General features: G+C 40.9%; 2 protein-coding genes across 4 annotated transcripts in view; one reads left to right on the forward strand and one right to left on the reverse strand.

The window, feature by feature from the left end:
* The window catches only part of UPRT (uracil phosphoribosyltransferase homolog), a 38,346-nt gene extending 35,748 nt beyond the window's left edge, over window positions 1-2,598 (forward strand). Inside the window, exons 7-8 of the mRNA XM_025214446.1 lie at window positions 1,114-1,212; window positions 2,149-2,598. Of these exons, the coding sequence (XP_025070231.1) occupies window positions 1,114-1,212; window positions 2,149-2,255 (206 nt within the window). The 3' untranslated portion in view covers window positions 2,256-2,598. The remainder of the gene's footprint in view (window positions 1-1,113; window positions 1,213-2,148) is intronic.
* A 1,095-nt stretch (window positions 2,599-3,693) lies between these two features.
* Window positions 3,694-15,677, reverse strand: part of ZDHHC15 (zinc finger DHHC-type containing 15) — a 33,246-nt gene continuing 21,262 nt past the window's right edge. The window contains exons 11-13 of one of the 3 annotated variants that reach the window (XR_003096054.1): window positions 12,471-12,553; window positions 11,100-11,517; window positions 3,694-8,609 (exon numbers count right to left, since the gene is read on the reverse strand). Coding sequence is in view for 1 of the 3 variants with exons in the window: in XM_006032703.3 (XP_006032765.1) it covers window positions 12,510-12,553 (44 nt within the window). In the remaining 2 variants the exon portion in view is untranslated. Of the gene's footprint in view, window positions 11,518-12,470; window positions 12,554-15,677 lie in introns of all 3 variants that reach the window. The other 2 variants (XR_003096053.1, XM_006032703.3) reach the window with 2 other exon arrangements.

Consider the following 15,677-nt stretch of genomic DNA (forward strand, 5'->3'; position numbering starts at 1 on the left):
GCTGACTTAAAAATGTCCAGCCCCTCCAGCAGCTCCCTAACTAGATCCTCACTTACCCTGGGCTCAGGTGTGCCTCCCTCGGGGCCTGATGGGGGCCTAGCAGGGAGGTGGCAGTTCTGGTCCTTACTGAGGAAAACAGAGGCAAAGAAATCATTAACTATGTTGGCTTTGTCGTCTGGTGTGACAACCAGATTCCCCGTCGCGTCCTGCAAGGGCCCCACATTACCCGGAGCCTTCTTTTTACTCCCTATGTATTTAAAAAAGGACTTCTTGTTGTCCTTAATCCAGGAAGCTAGTCCCAGTTCCATCTCTGCCTTGGCCTTCCTAACTACCCCTCTACACCCCCGAGCAACTGCTGAATAGTCCTCCTTGGTGATGACCCCTCCTTTCCATTGGGAGTAAGCCTCCTTTTTAGCAAGGAGACATTCCCGGATGTTTTTGGTGAGCCATGGAGGCTTGTATGCTCTCCTGCCCCCTTTCATCCTCGTCGGGATTACCTTCTTTTGGGCTTGGAGGATCGTCTCCTTAAGGAGCGACCACTCTCCTTGAACACCCGGCTCTCCTCCCCTCTGAGACTTCAGCGCTTCTCCAACTATCCTCCTTAGCTCGTTGAAGTTGGCCCTCCTAAAATCTAGGGCCACAGCCTGACTGCTTGCCTTTGCCACCTATTAATGTTTCCTTTTAAACAAAGGATAATTAACCCTATAATTACTTAAAATAAATACTACATTTCAAACTTTTATTTTAAAATTAAACCTAAGCAATGCTAACAAGGAGTCGGTAGTGAGGATGAAAGAAATTCTCTAAGATTGGATTCTGGGCCTTCACAGGAAGCCCTGGGCTGTCATCTTTCAAATAAATTTTTTGTCTTAGGGAGTGGTCTCAAGCCCACTAACTTCAGTGGACTGGCAGTCAAACGTTAAGATTGAGCACTGTGCAGAGATGAAGTGTTTGAGGAACAGGACAGTATATGCTGTCCATGTACTTACAGCTAGTATTGATAGCAGAGTGATGCCCTTTGAATAGCACCGTTGTGCTTGCAGCGCAACTCATCGTTGATGAATCATGAAGATTTTTTTTCTGATAGAAAAATTACTCACTTCTTCTCTCCAGGCACTGGCAATACTGTAATCGAGGCTGTAAAAGTTCTCATAGAACACGGTGTTCAACCAAGTGTCATAATCCTGCTAAGCCTATTCTCCACACCCCACGGTAAGTTAAAGGAATCTGGTTCATTCATAATGGAGAACTTTCCACAGTACTTCAAGTTAGGAGATCTCAGTTGCATTGCATAAATGTCCACTTGATAGATGAACAGGGAGAAAAGGCAACTTAGAAGAAATGGGTAACATTTTAGGTACAGAAATGAGCAAAAGGTGTTATATACTGCTGCATACGAGATTGCGGTTCAGTTGGTGGTTATGTTTCATCTTCCATGGGACATGCCTCACCAAGTTGATAACTGTCATAGCACAGATTGACACAAAAGGATTCTGGTCTCATCTTACTTGGCTGGTGGTGAGTTTTGAGGCCTTGAGAATAAATTCTGGTTTCTCTTTGAAGGGGAGTGGGATGATAGGGAAGTTATAATGTTCTGTGAGGACCACCCAAAAATTCAGGGAAATGTAGCAGGCCTACTGTCACATGCAGTAGAACTGCAAAGGTAAATTATACTTGGAACTAGGCATCACATGGCACAGAAAGCATCCATGTGCTACAGAGCAATGCAAATCTTCTGTACATGGAGAGGAGCAAAAAGTATCCATTCACCAAACGTCAACAATCAGAATGATACAAATGGTACAAATCTGCTTACAAAACTATGACTGGCAGCAGCACAGCCATCTACTTCCGAAAGTTGATTTTATAATCATTTTTTAGAAGTGAAACTTGCTCTCCACTTTCCAGAAGTGGTGATCTTTTGTGGCTTTCTGTATTTAAGACTGGCACAACTCTCATATGAGCTCAGTGAAATGCTGGTTTAACTCTCAGTAGTCTCTACCCACTTTGCTCAGTAGGACCATACACAATTGTTAAAGCTTTTCTGCAGAGGAAGCAAACCCCTCTTCATCTACTTTTAAAGTTCTCCATGTATAGGGCTGAAATACTGTTGGAGTGTAAATTAATCTCTCTCTTCTTCCTCAAAAGGTGCCAAATCCATCATCCAGGAGTTTCCCGAGATCACAATTTTAACGACAGAAGTTCATCCTGTTGCACCAACACATTTTGGACAAAAGTATTTTGGAACGGACTGAGACTAAGCACAGACTGCCTGTGTTACTGTACATTATTATATTTTTTTTCTACATTTTATTATTTGTGGCTGGGTTGGCCAAGAGTATATTTACAGAATCTTTTTGGCCAAAGGGGAACTATTTGATCTACATTCATTTGATCTGGCTACTTCTTGAACATTGAATCAGGTGCAATAATGAAGCACATTCAGTTACTGCAAACAAAAGGCATTTCAATGTTGTGCTTGTATAAACTGCTGCACTCTCAGTGCTTTAACTTATTTATTCTTCCACAGCCCTGTTCTATGGCTGCTTGCAAGAGCAAAATAAAAGAAAATAACTAAACTACCATGGCGTATGTTTAATTTTACACTGGTGGCGTTTGCATTGTTCCAGCTTAGTCATTACAGCCCCTTTCAAATGATACTGAAAAGACAAATGCACTTTGAACTCTGCATCACCATTAGCAGCCACGGTAGGTTTCTGGCACAATTTGTAGGCCTTGGATGGTGGCCACAGCTGTGGATTCCACTTTTCGAATTGTATTCTGTATGGATTATTTCCAACTAGTAAAACATTTGTAGACGCCTTGTTAAGCTCTGTGGTGCTGAAAAAATAAAAGGAGCCTTCAGCCATTCTCATAACGCTCTCCCAGCTGTACTGGAAATGTCCATAGAGATATGGTTGAAAATGGGAGGATGGAAATGCTGAAGCCAGTAAAAACTCTATACATCTACACAATACTTAACAGTCGTGCCCTGTTAAAACTCTGGCACATCAAGCAGTATTATTGAAGCCATTTTAAAGAGGAGGGAAACTGGCAGAAGAGATAAGCAGTTTCTGGTTTTTAGCACTGTCCAACAGGGTTTACTTTCCTTGCTATTCAGACTTTTATGACTAGTAATGGGATCCAAGTACTTACGAAATAAGTATTTATAGTATTAAGTCCCCTGGCCATATGTACCTGTTGTCTAAAATATTTTAAACACAGGATGTTGTCTCACTACAAGTTTTTGGAAGACATAATGGGAACACAAAGCTGAAAAGGGAATTTTTTAAAGTATGAGATGGTTGCATTGTCTGCTTGTAAAACTCATTTGTCACTTTAGTATCCTCCTTAGAATCATTAACAATATTCTTAACACTGAAAACAAAGCACTTTTGGTGCTCTCTTGATCATAGATTGTGTTCCACATCTTTGGGCAACAAGTTGGAACGCAAAGCCTTTTCTGACAAGCTTGAAACTGGGGTAGGTAACACATCAGCAAGGTAGGAATTCAGGTCACTTCTGTGGCTTATACAAATAAATTCATAACCCCTTCTGCACAAGACTTTATGGACACACTTCCCTGTCCTCAGACAACCATTTGCTAAAGCTCTTTCAGGCCCGCAACAGTACAACCTCTTCCCTATCAAGTGTTGAGGCTAACTTAAGAGCAATCATCAGCCACCAGCATAATAAAAATTAGCCAAAACCAGTTTTAATGTAGTTCTCTCCTGCAGTACAGTATAAACCATGCAGGTTCTTCAGTAAAAAAAGACAAAGCATAAATACAGTATTCAAATCATATAAACTCCTTGAAAGTACTACTGAAAGGTATGCACAGGATTTATACATCAAATAAAGAGAAAAATATTTGTCCAGCAATAAAAATGAGCATTTTGTAGACAAAAGATTTTGTAGAAATCCATTTGACATTAAAAGCCAATGCCAGCAACATTAATAAACTCTGTTACCTGCATTAAACATCCTAAATGCTCTGACTCTTCAGTTCGTTTGAAAATGTTTAGAACTTAAGGTGTGAGAGTGAGCATAAAACACCATGCAGGATACAGTTTGCTGAACACTGTAGATATCTTGGAGATTCAAATGAAAATACCCTTGCAAATACTAGCATAGGGTCATACTTTAAAAAAAAAAAAAAAAAAAAAAAAGAAAAACTGATGGGGCTATTGGTACAACTCATTTAAACTAATTAAGAGTTCTGTATAAAAGTCACCGCCCAATACCGACTATGCCAGTCTACTGTATGAAGGGAAAGGTATCTGCACTGGTTGTTAATCTCTAAGGGACAAGCTAAAATAGTCTGACCTGGTCTTTGGAAAATACCATTTTTTCCACCCACCAATGAAACTTTTACCAAATCGATTACAAATATTTCTGTAACTCTTCCTACCAAACTCAACACAAAGGAGCAGCCTGGAGTAAAATGAATCAAGCTGACTTTGAAGCAGAATGAAATATTAAATGGAAAAATTAATGAAGAATGAAGTGTGACTGAAGGCTTGTTTAAATCTCAGGATTAGCAATAAACACAGACTTTTAAAGGTTTTATTTATGAAGGGCCCTTTTTAAATCACTTACAGATGTGAACAGGCATTGCCCATGACTGAATGATCTATGCATTAAGTCTCAAAGGAAAGATGTATTAAATTTACAAGCGAACAGGTTCTTTCCTCCTCTGTGTCAATGGCAGAAGGGAAGTTATGGTAGAAACTCCCTGCTTAAAAGACAGCAACTCAGAGTTAGTCAGGAAGAGCTTGTGTATACAAGCCTTAGGTATAAGAAAAATCTGAAGTGCAGACATGCTAATTCCAGAAGTGTCCATTTATGCAGTTACTTTGGCAGAGACGCTGTGCTCTAAAATTCACAGGTAACTTATTCTGGAATAACATTAATGTATGACCAAGCGCTTATTCATTAAAGTTTGTCTCTTCCTCAAGGGTAAGAAACGTTGTCTGCATCAACTAAGGTGGTTTTTAATAGCAATAACGTGAGTCTGCATAATTGATACACACTCCAAACATGTGAATAGCACTGGGGCTTGCAAAACATCAATGCCAAGGAAGAAAGGGCAATGTACTAATAGATCCACCTTCTGCAAGATCCACTGGTCTCTGCATTTTGGAAAGCATGAAGCAGGCTGTCTATTCAGGTTTGGTTTGGGCTGTGGCTCCAAATAAACACCAAGTCCCACAAGTTTTTCTATTAAGCAAAAGGTGAGCGCCAAGAATTCTTGTAGGTAATAGCTTTTTTAGACCAACTGCCTGGATAGACTAGACAAAGGCAAGCTTTTGGGTATCATAGTACCCTTCCTGAGGCTTGAGAAAAACTTGCCTGGGTCTATCCTGACCATGCAGTTGGTCCAATAGAAAATATTACCCACAAGAATTCTTGCCTCTTGCATTCTTCCCAGGACATCCCAGCAACACCACCTCATCTATTTAGTAAAGTCACTTGTGCATTACATGGGCCAATTGATACTAATATCCAGTGCAAGAAAGCATTTTGTGAAGCACAACTCAATATAGGAGAAAACATGATCCCTTTCTCCTTCAAGGAACTGCAACACAACCCCATCCGCTCCTTGAAGTGCTGCTCTAAACCTTAATCCTGATACAGAGCAACCACATTTTTGTAGGTATACAGATTTTGTAGTCTTTTGATCTGAAATGTAAGCAAAGTCTGATTTCACTGTATTTGATTTCACCAGCTTTGCATCCGAATCAAAGCCAAAGCTCCTCTCTTTTGTTTTATTTTTTAAAAGCTCTGAGATTTAAAAGACATTTAGAAAATTGGATTTTTCTGCCCTGGACAGGAAGCTGAATCTGAATGACAGGGACTATATACTGACAAATAACTGATTGAGCTTACTTAAAACAGACTGCACAGTGCAAGAGTCCAGTCTAAATCCACTCACCTTTTTTGTACCTAAAGGAAAAATTGCAACTAGTTGAAACATGATCAATTCTAAGTTACTTGCTGAGAATCAGAAGGTACAGCCCCAAAGCAGAAAAAAAAAAACCATGATGGAAACAATGAAAATGCGCAAATGAATGATAGCTACAATCTTGGTGGATTGTTAATTACCAAAAAATGAAACAAAGGGATGACTAGAAGGGGAAAGTGATTAGGAAAAGGGCACATGGAATGCCACCTCCCTGAAGTAGTTGCCACCCTCCCAGCTGCTGACAGGCCATTAGTTTTAATGAAAAAAGCAACTCTGCTGTGCAAATGCTCTAATTGATGGTTTCAAAACAAGAGTTTATTTTCGTAAATATTCTGCAGCAGAACACCTGCCCACAGAACCAGAAAATACTGAACAAAGCGAGACGTGTTCAAGTACTGGAGAGCAATTTCAAATCGTTTCACCACAGACATCATTGAAAAGAAAACACAGAACCTGCATAACAGTTGTCGACTCAGGCTTAGTAAGTGTGGTCAGCGGTGCTTTCTTAACCTGCCAACTGCTCGCTCTCAACTTCTCTGTGAACGAACCACTCATTACAAATGGCAGGTGCATTGTGCTGGCGGAACAGCTTTCCTGAAGCCAGTTGCTCCCTGACAACATCTTTAGTATCTTAACCTCTCTCTTCTATGGGTAGGTACAAAAGAAGTCTCTCCTAACACATTACATTCATACCGGGTGACAGACTTTATGCATCTAGTCCTGTCATTGGTCCAAAATTGTGCTTTCAGCCTGTGCCAGAGTATAACACCCTCGCCCCCCCCCCAAAAATTAGAACATATCAGTTTGCTGATTCATAACTCTATGCATTTCTGGTAAATAAACAGTCATCTCCCCCATCATGCTAATAGAAAGCTTCCCGGTTCTTACTGATTACAACACATACATGCAACAAGTACGGCCTATTAAAAATGTACAGTACTCCCTTCCTGTTCAAAGGAACAACCTATTCTACTCCAAAATCATCAGTCACGTATCGAATCAGCTATAGAGACTAAACTTACAAATGATTTGCAGTGTGGCGATGCTTACAAAAGCCCCGGTTTTTCATTCACTGGCAAAGGTAGGACTTGTCACAATGCCACCTATGCAGACATCAATGTGATGTCTTATCTGCTTCTTAGCAGAGTACATGAAATGCAAACTAGGGACAACTGCCAGTAGAGGACTGGTCTGGACCATTAGTCAAAGGAGATGGGCAATTTGATGGAATGGTTGACATCACAGTAAAATCTACCCACAGCATTTTTTTTCCCCCCCACAGGAACATTTTCCTGGGAAAGTCCTGGCCCTCTTTTAGGAGGGGTAGAAGACCTGCTACCCCACAAGCAGTGCATCAGCCCCACCTGCAGCGGATGGCGGAAGAGAAAGTGCTCTCCATGGAAGATGAATTCCCATGTTTTGACACCTTGATTTAAGTTAACAAGAAATGTTGAACTTTACAACATTTCCAAAGAGATTTCACATGAGCTGTTGATATTCAGATCACCTACCTGAAAATAGTTCAGGTTGGCTGTGACTAAAAATTAAGCCTGGGTGGCTGTTTAGCGGATTACATGACTAGAACAGAGCAGTCTTAGCTTGTTTCCTGCATTCACAACACAAAAGCCACCATAAATGGCACTAACTAGCAATTAGGTTGGCAGTCTGAGACAAGAGACCAGGGCTTGGATGTGGACTATCATGCCTTCAGAGTGGGGGCAGAAGCTTGCAGTGCTGCCTCAGACTATGTGCTTGACGAATGGATAAACTGTACGGGTTCCTGAGCTTCGCTCTGCAGCCTTTAAAGATTATTAAAACTATGCGATTTGAAGAAAGGTGAGAAGGACTAGATTCCAGACAACCACTAAACCCAATTCCTCTTTTCCATGCAAGACTCAGTTTACAGATGCTTATATCTTTAGACATCAAGCTGTTGGCCCCTTACAAAATGTGATGCAGCATTGAAAATATGCCCAGCCTATGAAATGCCCAGTGAAAGAGAAATGTTGCATCATCCCTTTACATTTAAGGGCCACCACACTACATGGAAAAGTCAATCCCAGATGAATATTTATATACTTTTGCTACCTAGAACACAGGTTAGAGTACCATTCTCTCTGCTCTTCCAGTGTATTTACCTAATGATTTTCAGAGCACCCTGGGCAGAGTGCATTTCCTGGGATGAAATGTGTGACTTTCCTACAATAACAGTGAAGAGAAAAAACACTGTAAGAACTAAATAGGAAACCAACTGTAAAACTACAAGCATCAGGTGTGGAGTCCAACCTAGCAAATAATTTTATCCAGACTGGATTTCCAGTTGACAATCCTTTCCAAAGGTAAAAAAATGCAAGGACTAAGTTACATTCTGCTTAATACAACATCTTCAACTTAAAGCTACCTCAACTCATTGCAATACTGCCACAAAGCAAACAATTCTCCACAGAGGTATTTTGAGATGTCAGGTTTCCCCAAAGAACCAGGCTGTTCATCTGTGTGCAGAATGTCTCCAGGGAGGGAAACACAGGCACTGCATTTTTTAACAAAATTATGTTCAAGTTTCTGTATTCGGTTCCTATCCTGGGCTGTAGAGTATTCACTTGACTCCAGTCTGTTGCATGGGGTGCACCACACACAGGTCAATCTGCAGGCAATGGAAAAGGATTTCATCTCAAGGCAAAGCAAAGAGATTGAAAACTTACTTATGTTGTTATTTAGATACCTCTGTTTTGCACTGCAGTTCTGTCTTGCTTCACGCTGATTGAAACTTTAACGTTTATTTTATTCTCTCTGCATTTAGTTTTGAATCTTTTTTTAAAGCAGCCTGACACTGTCAGCTACTGGAATAAGTACATTCCAAACTTCCAAAAAGCTATTCATTTCTACTTGGCTGGGAGCTGGTTGTAGCCAGGTAAGGTAGCCTTAAAAAGGCCAATCAGCAGCCTTATCTGGTTCCCAAATATTTCATTTAATTGGAACATGTAAATGATGGTAGGAAATCTCAACGCTGCCTTTAAAAATACCTGAAAATATTTCACACTCTCCTCTGTTAGGAACTGGATGGCTGCATAATCCCTGGAGACCTGCCATTTTAATAACCACAACAGGGAACACAGCTTGATGCCAGCTACCAGGAGAAGAAGGTCAGAGCTACAGCCAAGGAGTACACTGCAGAGGCTTTTACAGCTCCTGGTAGGTGCTCTTCTGCTACCGTTTTACAGCCAGCTTTGGCAAGAAATGAAAGAATTACATGGCTGTAAACAGAAACAACATAGAAAGATGCAAGAACCTACCTAGAAACCTCCCACAGCTCCGTGTGGCTCTAGTTCCAGCTCTGATCTTTCTGTTCTGACAGATGCATTCAAGCTGATAGACAAGGAAGGAAGCAGCTGCATTACCTTCATGTTTTTATATACTAGATTTTACAGGAGGAAGGTTTTCCAAGGCATAAATGACCGACCCTGAAGGACATTTTGTTTCCAGCCCTGCCTTAGAAAATCCCCCTTAAATTCCCCCCCCCGCTTTTTTTTTTTTTTGCACACAAGAGATCAGGTAATTTCCTTACTTCCTCTGACATCTTTCCTTATACTTGGCAGAAGATCACCTAATGAAAGGAGCAAGCCTTAGGAAACTGACTAATGTAAAAAAAAAAAAAAAGTAGACTTAGTTATTCTAAGAAAAAAAAAAAGATAGTAACCAAGACTTGATAACAGAACAGCCACAAAAGAAGTGTGGAGCTCTCATCAGTAAGAGCTTACAAAGAAAAAATAGTTAACATTCTTTAAACAAGAATGAAGAGAAGAATGAAGATTTTACTTCTTCAAATTTGGATGCATTAGACAATCCCTCCTACTCTAGTCTCTAAGCTGTTTGCAGCAGTGTATTCTGCAAAAGGCCAGAGTTTCAGGGCCAACTCCAGCAGCCGAGTACAAAAATTAAAGACCAGAGTAACACACTCTTATTAAAGGTGATGATTTGTATCAAGTAGGTAACTCCTCCTGTTAGGGATGGCAGTTTTGAGTAGGAACATTATCTGCACCAGGTACTTTTCTTTAAGATTTCCTACTGTACAGCAATGTCCGCTGGTAGAAGCAACAGAGAAATCTTAGTGGGAAAAGTCTATGGAGTAACCAAGTCCTTTGTCATGGAACAGATACATGTTTATCTCCTGACAGCCACAGCTGGAATTTAAGCACTGTTAGCAAGAAAGAAATACCTAAATACTAAAGGAAAAGAAAAACTATATATAAAATGGTCTATAAGAAGTGTAATGACAGATCCTAAGGTCTAGTATTTCCCATACATCAGCATTATGCAAAAACATTTAGTTCTAGCCTGCCTGGTGAAGTTACTAAGCCAGGACCCTTTAGTTGACTAGAGAAAACTCAGCCCATAAGGTGCACACAAACCAGAAAGGCCACTTTCCAGCCTACTACCTGCTACCAAATTCTATATTTTGCTTTGATTGCAAAAAGCAGGTATAACACTGTGCAGCAAAGCAGACAGAAGCTAACCACAATTTACACTGAAAAATCTTCCACATGCCAGTCAATACATTTAATCAGCCAGAAGACTGTGCTATTAACATATTGGCTGCTGTATCTTCAGCAATACACCACCAGATCCTCCTTTACTAGGCTAGTCTTTGAGCATAGCAGCTGGAGCTAAACAGTCAATGCAAACTTCCAATTTACCTGCCTGTAGATTAATGTTTATGGAACTGAAAAAAAGATTAAAAACCATTAGCAAATGCTGATCCCGGCAAGAGAGTTGTGCAAGCTAACTCCCACACACCAGGCCTAGAAAGTAATGCAAAATCACTACATTGCATAAAATTCCCCTTAAAATATTAGGTCCTTGCTCCAAGGATTGTGCTTTAAGGCCATTAAACCTGGAGAACTTTGTCCAGGTCAAGCATTTCTAAACAAAAGCATCAAGAGTCTTGGCATAGTCTGTAAACATGATTCTGACAACATGAGCAGGTATTCTATGTACCAGTATCACCATGTAGGTATATGCCTGTTATTAAATATATACATCGCATGCATGTGCGCACTATGATTTTAATACCTGATTTAGCAAACCTGCCTTGCATTGAGTCAAATCTACTTCACTGGCCTATTGGCTTACTCACCTAGGTAAATACTACTCGCTGCAGGTAAAGTTGAAGAATCAGGCTCAAGTAACCAGCTCTCCAAGAAATATTCGGGTTTTGAGTCCTACAGTGCCTGATGTTTGTGGCAATGCATTGACACGTACACTTCTCACTACTCTAGTTAAAAAAATATATATATATAAAATCAGAGGCTGGCCAAGGGAAGCCTGGCCTGAAGCACTCTCTGTACAACTGCCCGCTCAGTCAATAACTTATAAAACAAACTCATAAAGCCTTGACACATCTGCACGGCAGGTATGGGACAATCATTCTAGAATGTGAGGATTCAATCCAGTAATACTTCATGATGATTTTTTTATCCTGAAGATCCATATGCTTTCTGATATTCAGTGCTGAAGTCCATGCAAAGAGGAGACAGGAGCTCCTGAGAAGGAAGCTGAAATTTAAAGACAAAATAATCTGTAACTCTAAGCAATTTTCTGTCAGAGCAATTCTACTTTATTCTTTACATTAGGTTGAACACTATTTTACTTCATGCACATGGAGAGGAAAACCACTGCTTTTCTCACTAGCTCATTCCAAAAAGCCAGATTGGAAGTAAGATGATAAAGAGCTCTCCTTAATATAGGCCTTAATATGGACCATGCATCTCCTGCCCACACCACCTGCTGCTGTTGCACCCAGGTATGCAGGTGAAAGAAAGCCAGTTGAGAGAGTGATTACTGCCCAGAGTATCCCAAATTACTCTTAGTCCTAACAGCATGGAAAAATATGCACATGCCATGGCTCTTTCCAGCTTCTCCTGCTGTTCAGCCCCTTCTCAGATTCACAAAACAGATCTTTGTTCTTTCAGAAAGCTGGGAAGAGATGTGGGTATGTGACAGAAACATGTTGCATGCCATGTTCCACCAGGCAACTGACAAGCCTTGGATCCTTTCCCAAAGCTGCATGCCTTTAAGCTCTCTTTGGTACTGTGTAACCCAATGGAAACATCAGCCCTATATGACTGGGTAATCTGAACATCTGCAGTTACTTTGGTTACATGGTTTTCAGATCTCTGAAAAACCGAGGGAGAATGTTGTACTTTTCAACCTGTGCACCAAGCTCAAAGTTCACCACCATCTAGTGCTTCCTTGGAAAATTATTTAGGAAAGTAAGAACCCCCCTGCAAAATCCCAAACCACAAATCCCCATCCTCCACTGTCCTGCCCCCAACTTCTTCTGTTTAAGGTTCCAGAGAGACACTCTTAGCATCCTTACAAGGCATTATCACCCTATCTCACAAAAAAGGAGCTGGCTGGCCACTTCATAGAAAGAGTATATCCAACTTAGTTCAGGATCGATCCCTTCTTCCCCCCACTTTGAGTAACCTCATAATAAAATACTGACCTGTCCAAGCAAGCTTTGTGCCACTGCCTTTGCAAACTGCTAGGTCTCCATTTCTATGGCAAGAGATGAAGCTTCGTTGGATCCTACAGAACACAAAACAAAATGGTTAGAGATGAATAGTACTGCTGTTTTCTGATTGTAGAGAGAACAGCTTCTGCTGAGGGCTAGTGTGTTTTCAAGCATTGGTTCAAAGAGAAACTGGACATTCGTCCTCATCAGGGTGACCCAGGTGAGACCCAAGCAGAGAGTTTTATTTATCAGTGCTTGCTGATGTACTCTCCACACCACAAGCTTTAAGAGCCATGATGACAACTAAAGTTCTTCCAGTTTTAATGGAATGTTTCAGGTCTGACTTCCTGCGACTGCACTAAACATAATCCAAACGCTCAGTTATTACAGCACTTAGGCGTTGGCGCATTGATAGAAAGGAAAGGGATGGTTAGAAAATGAGACTGCAAAACAGTATCAGCTGCATTTGAAGTGCATCCTCCCTCCTGTCAAATCAAGATGAGTTGGCTGAGGCAGCAAGCTTAATGCAGGAGGCGATCATGTGCACGATGCTCACAGAATATATTTTCTTGATATAGTGGGAATAAAAGTTCATTAAAATAAGCATCATAGCCCCATAACATTTTATTCCTGGAGCATTTTTATTTGCAAAACAAAATCTGCATGAGGACAAGAAAACACAAAAAGGCAATGTACATCTCATTGGAAATGTGAGGCAAGACAGCAGAATTTGAGATCAGCCACAAGCCCAAAGAAAAAGGAGGCAGAAATTGCCATACCAGAGCAGGAGAACAGCCCCTCCAATCAGTCTGGAGGAATAGCAATAAATAAAATCCACAGCATCTTGTTAACTGTGTGATAGTACTGAAAATACAGTATCACCTTCCTGTATAATTTGATAGAAGTATTAATTATAGAGCCTTATATTTGGGAATCTAGAAGTATGCTAACAAAATCAATCTTCACAGCCAGGCTCAGAGACAGAAAAGAACCTAAAATCCCCATTTTACAGACAGGAAAAGAGAAGCACATGGGGCAAAAGGACTTGCCCAACGTCACAAAATGAAGCTGCGATAGATCCACAACACAAATCCAGCTCCTGTTCCCACATGTTCACCTTCAGAATTGCCCTCAGATTCTCTGAGTCTTTAGGATGCTAACATGTTGCTGTCTTTTGGATTGTACTTAAGTCATGCAGCTTTCAATTCTGTGCTGCTTCTGCAGTACCTGGCAGTTAAGTGACAGAAAAGCACAATGCAAACTGTTAAAAATTAAATATTCAGTCTTCTGAGTTTTCCAGGTGAATATTTCCTACAAGGAGCTCTTTTTAAACATTATGTACTATATCAGAGCTTAAAAAGCAATTGTCCACAAGTCAAAGAGGGATGTTGGTATGTGAAACTGGCAAGATCACAACCGAGACACTAAGATTCAAGATGCATTTTTTTGAAAATCTGATGACCTTATAAAGTGTCAGCACATGTTATTTTGGGGGATACTTTCTAGCCAAACAGATCAGACAGATGTTTGTGAATAAAAGACCAACATTAATGAAAACAGGAAAGTTTCAAAACATGAAGTAAAAGGTGTTTGGAAGCAGGTGTTCTTGGCTTCTCGCTGATCACACAGCTCACAAAACTGTTACCATAATATCTGACTTTGAAAATGAAATACTATTATCCTGCACTACAATCCTAAGCAAGTCTCTGTACAAAAAAACAGAGCAAAAGGTGAACACCCAGTTCAATGGAGAGGGACAGCCATGCAGGGAAGACAAAAGCAACTGGGAAGATTTACTTCCACACCCTCTTTAGTGCCAGGTTGCACTGTTTCCCCTCCTAGTTTTCAGTAATGCTTTGTGTTTTATTCACAAATCCACCAATTCCTCTTAACATCGATTGAAAATAACATCCGCAGGTGGGCTGTTTGCAGCACTCACTCGTGGCCTTACTCAGTTCTGTTTATGCACAGAAAAAAGTTTGTGTCAGGGAAAAATCAAATGCAGCAAAGGCAAAGGATTAGGATGCTGTGGTTAGAAAGGAGAATGTTATACAGCAACACTCGATCAAGCTCTTTGTTTTTAAATTAGCTCTGTGGCACGTCTCTTCCCTTCTGCATATGCCTGGAGGAGGGACTCTCATGAGGAGAAGAGCTCTCATTATTTCTGTCATGAGGCACAGGTGCAGGAGCAAGCACAGGTGTGTGCTGGAAAGGCGCCAAGAGGAGAGGCACCTCACTTAAATACATCAGAGGGACATTATTCCCACTCTCGATGTGACTGACGCTCTAATGGTTCCAGCTTTGGCAGTGGTGGATTAGCATCCTCAGCAATGAGGGGAAGAGCAAGAACAAAGCCTCGCTATGTCGTCTCATCTTTTCCCCCACAAACATGCTTTGGAGTGTCAGAAGTGACAAACACACAGATGTCTGTTATCCAGACGGAGGTGGGCAGCTTCTCCAGGGCCTGTAGAAGTACCACCTCTCCAAGGCTGGACGTATGCCAGGGCTGAAGGCTGCACAGTTACATTTGGGATAAATTCATTATGGGATAAATCCTGAAGGAACAGTGGAACTGGTGCTTGAATTGCATGGAGGGTGGCTTTGGGCATCCTTGCCTGCCACTGAGTTTTCACTGGATCAGAGAGCTTGGAAGGGGACTGGGATGCATAGATACAGACTGATCCACTCACATTTACATAAACTGGAGCCAGTCTCCCTGGTACAGCGGTGGTCCCAGCAAGAAGATTACACTTTATGTTCTTTGCTGAGCTAACAAGTCTCATCAAAGTCATTTTGATATGCACTCTTAAGTCTCGAAAGTACAGGCTCCAGACCACGCTGGTTTTGGCCAAATCAGATATCAATCTCATTACAATCTGGTGTTCATGTTTAAATACTAAAGGAGACTGTTGAGAGACCATAACACTTTAGAAAAGTTACAGGCTTGTGAATCACTCCTACAGGGATTGATTTTTTTTTAAGTGTCATAAACAGCACACAGAAGGACACTGTTTTGTTACTTTATTTTTAAAAGCTCGTTTGTGTTAGCCCGGCAAACAGATTATCTGCTCTGCAACATACACGACTCAGCAGGAGGAGCAGATGTTCTTTCAAGTCTCAAACAGGCTGCTTCAAGTTACTTATTCGAACCAATGATGAAATGAGCCTCTTCAACCCTATTCATGAGATGCTGGAGAG

This window comes from Alligator sinensis, unplaced genomic scaffold (assembly GCF_000455745.1).
Source record: "Alligator sinensis unplaced genomic scaffold, ASM45574v1 scaffold1196_1, whole genome shotgun sequence".
Classification (NCBI taxonomy): domain Eukaryota; kingdom Metazoa; phylum Chordata; order Crocodylia; family Alligatoridae; genus Alligator; species Alligator sinensis.